We start from the raw sequence: 7,871 nt of genomic DNA, 5'->3' as shown, positions 1-7,871 counted from the left end.
TGCATTGCATTGAGCAAACCTGCTGCAAAAGATCTCTTTAAAGTGTTAAAAAGCAAACATGTCACTCTAAGGACTAATGTGCACCTGACCGAAGCCATAGTGTTTTCAGTTGCTTCATATGCATGCAAAAGCTGGACAATGAATAAGGAAGACTGAAGAATTGATGCCTTTGAATTATGGTGGTGAAGAATATTGAATATACCATGCACTGCCAGAAGAACAAACAAATCTGTCTTTGAAGAAGTACAGCCCGAATGCTCATTAGAAGCAAGAATGGTGAGACTTTGTCTCATGTGCTTTGGACCTGTTATCAGGAAGGATCAGTCCCTGGAGAAGGACATCACGCTTGGTAGAGAGCAAAAAAGAGGAAGACCCTCAACGAGATGGATTTACACAGTGGCTGCAACAATGGGCTCAAGCATAATAACGTTTGTGGGGATGGCTTGGGACAGGGCAGTGTTTCATTCTTTCGTACGTGGGGTCACTATGAGTCAGAATTGACTCGAGGGCACCTAACAACAATAAGTGTATGAATAGTAAGTGAAGCTCTGAGTGAATGAAATCACCCACGGAGAGTGTGTTGTGTGAAAAGAATGTGGAAGATGCAGACATTTCAGGGATTGATAAAGGATGCAAGAGAGGTAAGAGAGATCATTTCTTCTGTGGAAAATTTTCATGAAAAAGATACCAAGTAATACAAGGAACAACAATGTCTATTAGATTTATCAAAAGAGAAGTAATATGAGCTTTTCATGGTGTTATGGATTGAATTGTGTCCCTCCAAAATGTGTCAACTTGGTTTGGCCATGATTCCCAGTATTGTGTGATTATCCACCATTACGGCAGATGATGTGATTTTCCTAGGTGTTGTGAATCCTACGTCTATGATGTTAATGAGGCAGGATTCAATCTACAAGATTAGGTTGTATCTTTAGTCAATCTGTTTTGAGATAAAAGAGAGAAGTGAGCAGAGAGACAGGGGGACCTCCTACCACCAAGAATGAAGAATCAGGAGGAGAGCATGTCCTTTGGCCCTGGGGTCCCGTGCTGAGAAGCTCCCAGACCAGGGGAAGATTGATGACGAGGATCTTCTCCCAGAGCAAACAGAGAAAGCATTTCCGTGGTGCTGGCACCTTGACTTCGGACTTCTAGCCTCCTAGACTGTGAGAATAAATTTGTCTGTTAAAACCATCCACTCATGGTTTTTGTTATAGCAGCACTAGATAACTAATAAGACATATGGGGTATTTAAAATAGTAATACATGTTAATCGCCAGATATTTGGAAAATACAGAGAAGAATGCTAACACCAACTAAAAATTTATTCTAACTTAAAGGTATGTTTTCTTTGTCACTTAAAATCTAAGACCGTCATTTCCTGGGATTCTCATTCTTCTCAACAGAAGACTACTTTGCTTTAACAGTGTTTTTGAAAATGAGTCCTGCAGAACTCTTGTTCTAGAAGATCATTGTGTTTTTTGAAGAAAAGGATCCTAAGGTCAAATATATTCAGAATATACTGCACACATATCTCCCTCTTGGAGATTCACAATGCACAGAAACATGTTTGAGATTCTGTGGTGGTGGGGAGGGACTGTTTATTTAAACTATCTGGCCACATTTTTTTTTTTTTTCTTGCAGAATGTCTTTGGAGCAAATGTTCCACAGACAACCATTTGGGAAATACTGTTTTATAATAATGTTTATTACGGATTACTGACAATCTCATTTTCTTCCTTCAGAATTTCAGTCCAGCCGTTATACATTAAACACGAACCCTCTGTAGGTTAGGAATTCTTTGTACGGAGTACAGCTCTGCCCCTGGAGTATAAACATTTGGTGTTCATACCACCGAATCCAACAAATGAGGTAGCCTTCACCCTTTTCCTGGGCTTCTTGCATTATGTTCATTTTCAACATTTGCTTGAAAATTCTCCGTGCTAAACTGTTGTTGGCTGTAGTGCTTCCTGATAAAGCTGTTTAGCTTCATTATCTTGTCTTAACTCAGTTTTTGGCCACGTGCTTAGATACTCACTCTTGAGAATCTCATTCACTTTCTCGTTTCAAATCGCATCTCTATTCTGGAATTCCCAAATCTGTTTCTCCTGCCCCAATCTCTCGTCCAAGTTCTCGTTCTGTAAAAACATAGCACCTTTAGGTGTGTTTCTTCCAACTCAGATTAGCAGACTTTTCTAGAATAACCAGCTTTTCCTTACGAGGAACTACACATAATCACAGTGGAACCTGCTGTGAGACTTCGGCATTCATGTAAGCAGACAAACCAGGATTCAGAGAACTCGATTTCACGGTTATCAAATGGCTTTAAAAGAAATGAATCAAAAACAAATCCAGTGTCATCTCAACACCTGTGACAAAACTCACTGGATTTAAACCCACAGTTTAGGATCATACTCTGAAAAAAAAAACAGTAGAGTTAACATTTGATAGCCACCCAGATCCTTTCAGCTTTGACAGTGGTACTGGAGGAATTTCCTGTCTTAATTCAAGCTGGGATTTCAGAGCTGGCTTAGCGTTTGGGGGAAAATTACCACTTAAGATGATTGTCTTAGTCATCTAGTGCTGCTACAACAGAAATACCACAAGTGGATGGCTTTAACAAAGAGAAATTTATTTCCTTACAGTAAAGTAGGCTAAAAGTCCAAATTCAGGGCATCAACTCCACAGAAAGGCTTTCTCTGTCGGCCTTCTCATCAATGTTCCCCCAGACTAGGAGCTTCTGTGTGCAGGGACCCCGGGTCCAAAGGACACGCTTTGTTCCTGGCACTGCTTTCTTGGTGGTATGAGGTCCCCGTATCTCTCTGCTCACTTCTTTCTTTTATATCTCAAGAGATTGCCTCAGGACACAATCCAATCTTGTAGACTGAGTCCTGCCTTACTAACACAACTACCACCCATCCTCCCTCGTTAACATCACAGAGGCAGGATTCACAACATACAGGGAAATCACACAATGCCAGGAATCAAGGCCCAGCCAAACTGAGAACACATTTTTGGGGGGACATAATTCAATCCATGACAATGAAGAAAGGGTAAATGTCTCTTTTTTATCAATGGATAAGAAATACAACTGGTTATGTTTTAAATTCTTTGTGGTTTCTCATATTCCTAAGTAGCAGTACATTCTTAAGGAGCCCTAGTGGCACAGTGTTTAAAGCACTTGGTTGCTAGCCAAAACCATGAGCGCGCTGCGGAAATGATGTGGCAGTCTGCTTCTGTAAAGATTTACAGCCTTGGAAACCCTATGCGGAAGTTCTACTCTGTCCTGTAGAGTTGCTATGAGTCGAAATCAACTCCATGGCAGTGGGCTTGGTGTTACATTCTTGCTCAGAGAGGGCCCTTTTCAGAAAATCTGTCTACCAGCTGGCTTTGGCTACTGTTGCTGTGGATTCCCAGGCAGTGTCAATTCTGCCTTGCCTGCCTCAACTCCAGTCGGCCTCTATCATTGCAAATAGCTGACTAAGCCTTTTCTTAATCTCAGGCTCACTTTGCACACTGGTGGACTTGGTGTGCACTCTGGTGTGTTCCGCGAGTTTAGACTTATAGATGAAGCCCTTGCCGCAGTCCCCACAGGAGAAGGGCCGCTCGGGCCTGTGGATGCGCTGGTGCCTCAGCATGTGGGCCCTTTCCCGGAAGTTCTTATTGCACTCGGGGCAGTGGAAAGGTCTCTCCCCCGTGTGCAGGCCTTGGTGGCTGAGCAGCTGTGCCTTCAGGCGGAACCTCTTGTCACACGTGCGGCACTGGAAGGGCTTCTCACCTGTGTGTATCCTGATGTGTTCCACCAGCTTGGACTGCTTGGCAAAGCCCTTGCCGCACTCGCAGGAGAAGGGCATGGAACCACCGTGCAGGCGCTGGTGTGCCCTCATGTCGGCCTTCACCCGGTAGCACTTGCCGCACTCGGGGCATGGGAAGGGCCGCTCTCCCGTGTGCAGGCGCTGGTGGCTCTGCAGCTGGCCCTTCAGGCGGAAGCTGCGGTCACACTCGGGGCACAGGAAGGGCTTCTCCCCACTGTGCACGCGGAGGTGTTCCGTGAGCTTCGACTGCCGCGTGAAGCCCTTGCCACACTGGCCGCAGGAGAAGGGCCTCTCCTCGCTGTGCGTGCGCTGGTGGGCCTTCAGGATGCCCTTGAGGCGGAAGGTCTTGTCGCACTCTGCGCACTGGAAGGGCCGCTCGCCGCTGTGCACGCGTTCATGCTCGCGCAGCTTGCAACGGTGGGTGAAGCGCCGGCCGCACTGGGCGCACAAGAAGGGCCGCGTGCCCCGGTACCGCCGCGGGTGGGCCCGCAGCTGGAAGTACACGCCACACTCAGTGCCCGGGAGCAGCCTGTCGCCAGAGCCAGGACGCTGTGCCCTGGGGTGGGTGTTCCTGCCACACGCCGCACAACAGGAGGGCTGGTCCGTGCCGCGGGCTTGGCCGAGCCCCGGAGGTCCGCAAAGCCCGGTAAGCCTCCAGCCACAATCCCTGCAAGATAGGGACGCCTCCAAGTCCCGCCTCCTGCCTGCGCCGGGATCCCAGGCCGTCTCCTTCCCTAGGCACAGCCCCGGGGGCACAGCTCCTTCAGTGGCCGCCGGCCTCGGGTGTTTCCCCCAGGAGGCCTGCCCACCGCTCCTCTGTGGAAAGTGTGGGCCACGCTGGGAGACCTGCACGGGATTCTCCGCCCGGGGCCCACCTGGGCCGGAGCGCACAGCAGGCTCCGGGTGCTGGGCTGGGGCCTCCCACACAGGCGCTGCCAAGGGCCGCTGCATACCCAGCTCCCAGGGGAAGGCCCGGCCACCCTGGAGCCGACGCGGCCTGGCCTGCAGGCCGGTCCCAGCAAGGCCCTGCCTGCCGCCCTTCTCCCCGCAGACGCGGCCCGGGGCTCCATCCCTTCCAGGCACCTCCCTGGAGCTGCGGGCAGCTGGAGGCGGCACCAGGATGTCGCTTCTGTGGGATCTCCTGAGAGTGTGAACAGCGTCAGGTGGGAAGGACTCCTCTTCCCCTTTTCCTAGTAAGGCTCCAAAGGAATACCGGCTGTGTGAAGGCTGTCGCAGGAAATGGCCTTCTCTCTCTCCTGCCTTCACAGCTGGCCAGCACCCTGAAACTGGAAACGAAAGTGCAGTCAGCATTCCCATCTACGCCTGGGCACAACCAAGGGCTTATGTTGCCAGCGCCCCTGAGCACCCAGCCACATGCACTTCTGGACCTGGTGGCAGGAAAACATAGGCCCGTGTAGAGCCTGACTCCGGACCCTGCCTGCATCTGAGTCCCAGTGATGCCCCCAGTTGACCTTCTCAGGCCATACTTTGATACTTTCAAGAATCCAAAAATATCAGATGCGCCCATCACACTAAGAAACACAGGAGAGCTCATGTTTAAGCATTCAGAAGCAAATGGCAGTCTCCAGGGAGGAAGGGAGCAGTTTAGGTCACAAGGCTGCAGGTAACCAGCCTCTGATTTTGTGCTTTCCCTTTCACTGGTAAGAATAACTTAACTGAGCTCTGTGTGCCACGTGTCATCTTAACAAGTTACATACATTTATCAGTTTAATCCTCATGACAATCCCATCATGTAGGTACTTTTACTGTCTTCATTTTATAGATCAGGAAGCTACAGTACAGACAGGTTGAATAACTTGTCCAAGGTCACCAGCAGAGGCAAGATCCAGACTCCGGCTCCAGGGCCTACACTCCTAACCACCTGCACTGCGAACTGCCAAGATGAGAATACGTCACTGTTATTGTCAGTTGCCGTGGAGTCGATTCTGACTCGTGGCAATCCCAAGTGTGCAGAGCAGAACTGCTCCAGTAGGGTTTCCAAGGCTGTGACCTTTCAGAATCGCCAGGCCTTTCTTCCGCAATGCCTCTGCATGGATTCAAACTCAACCTTTCTAGGACTTAACCATTTGCACCACCCAGGGACTTCTTTAGAATGTATCAGATGGCAAGCCTCATCCCAGCCGAACAGGAACACAAAATCAGAGAATGGGAACTAAGAAACTAAATGTGGTATCTTAAGGGCCAGACTCCAATTTCTTAATACTCACCCCAAAACAGCTGTCCTTCAAGAACTGTATCAAAATGTATATTAGCAGAGGAGCAAATTATGTTTTCACATTTCTGTGATTCTCCCCAATTCCTGAAGGGCTCTCTACCCTGTTCAATCCAGGATATTAGTTCCGGTTTAGGAATTCCATCACCTGCACAGAGAAGTCAAACAAGGTATATGGTTTCCTTGAGCACTAAGTTTAAAGAACACCAACTTGTTTCTAAATTTCTCAAAATTCACTCCTCCAGCAACATATGAGAAGAGCTGTTAAAACACAGGCTGTCTTAGGCTGGGTTCTTTAGAGAAGCAAAACCAGTGATGTGTATACATACATACATACATACATACTTTTATTTGAAACTTAGAGATTTCTCTCATGGAAACAGCTCACGTGGTTGTAGAGGCTGGAAAGCCCCAAGTCCAGGGGTCAGGCATCAGGCTGGAGGGTTCTCCTGCCTCATGTAGCTAGCAGGGGCTAACGAACCCAAGAACAGCAGGTCAGATGGCAGGCTGCTGACTCACGGGCTGCAGAGGCAGCAAGCTTTCCCAGAACATCCATATATATTGGATGCAGGCCACACCTCCAGGGAAACTCCCCTTACAACTGATTGTCTGATCATATCAGATCACATCATGAACATCATTACATTATATCACAAAATGGAGGATAACTACATCATTACATAAGTGCTAAACCATATCATTACATAACTGCCAAATGACTGAGAATCATGGCCCAACAAGTTGATACACAACCTTAACCATCACAGTCCACCTCTTGTCAAGTTGGCACCTGGACCCATCTCCTTAAACCATACACAATTTGTAAATAAAGACAATTACAAAGTCATACGTGCGTCTAACATGACACAGCTAACGTGCGTACAATGGAAAATGCGCTGGCCCTATTTAAATCTTGTATTTTATGAGTGAAAGAAAAATATTTGAATGCAAACATACAAGGAAGGAATATTCATAATAATGACAGTCCTCATTTCTGCAACTGGTCACAAGGTCTTGGCTGGTATTTAGAACTAACTACCTTCTTCCACCACCCATTTCATGTTCCCTTTGCCCTCTGCAAGCACTGCAACTGATCATGTTCTTTGCCTGATTGTTGTTGTTCTTAGGTGCCATCGAGTTGGTTCTGACTCATAGTAACCCTGTGAACAACAGAATGAAACACCGCCCAGTCCTGCACCATCCTCACAATCATTGTTATGCTTGAACTAACTGTCGCAGCCACAGTGTCAGTACATCTCATTGAGGGTCTTCCTCTTTTTTGCTGACCCTCTACTCTACCAAGCATGATGTCCTTCTCCAGGGACTGATTGCTCCTAATAACATGTCCGAAGTACGTGAGACATAGTCTCACCATCCTTGCTTCTAAAGAGCATTCTGGTTGTACTTCTTCCAAGACAGATTTGTTCATTTTTTTGGAAGTCCATGGTATATTCAGTATTCTTCGCCAGCACCACAAAGGTGTCAATTCTTTGATCTTCCTTAGTCACTGTCCAGCTTTCACATGCACATGAGGTGGTTGAAAACACCATGGCTTGGGTCAGACACACCTTAGTCTTCAAGATGACATCTTTGCTTTTTAACACTTTAAAGAGTTCTTTTGCAGCGGATTTGCCCAATGCAATGTGTCTTTTGACTTCTTGACTGCTGCCTCCATGGTTGTTGATTGTGAATCCAACTGAAAGGAAATCCTTGACAACTTGAATCTTTTCTCCACTTATTACGACGCTGCTTATTGGTCCAGTTGCGAGGATTTTTGCTTTCTTTATGTTAAGGTGTAATCCATACTGAAGGCTGTAGTCTTTGAT

The 7,871-nt window shown here is 47.4% G+C and overlaps 1 protein-coding gene across 3 annotated transcripts in view; it reads right to left on the bottom strand.

Moving 5' to 3' along the window:
• Nucleotides 1–2,959: 2,959 nt before the first annotated feature.
• The window catches only part of ZNF786 (zinc finger protein 786), a 17,601-nt gene continuing 12,689 nt past the window's right edge, over nt 2,960–7,871 (bottom strand). For 2 of the 3 annotated variants that reach the window (XM_023736858.1, XM_023736859.1), the window contains exons 3-4: nt 6,041–6,193; nt 2,960–5,098 (exon numbers count right to left, since the gene is read on the bottom strand). In XM_023736858.1, coding sequence (XP_023592626.1) covers nt 3,441–5,098; nt 6,041–6,193 — 1,811 coding nt within the window. In that variant the 3' untranslated portion in view covers nt 2,960–3,440. The remainder of the gene's footprint in view (nt 5,099–6,040; nt 6,194–7,871) is intronic. The other variant, XM_023736860.1, reaches the window with a different exon arrangement.

This window comes from Trichechus manatus, unplaced genomic scaffold (assembly GCF_000243295.1).
Source record: "Trichechus manatus latirostris isolate Lorelei unplaced genomic scaffold, TriManLat1.0 scaffold00093, whole genome shotgun sequence".
Taxonomy (NCBI): Eukaryota; Metazoa; Chordata; class Mammalia; order Sirenia; family Trichechidae; genus Trichechus; species Trichechus manatus.
This window is presented reverse-complemented; position numbering and strand designations above follow the sequence as displayed.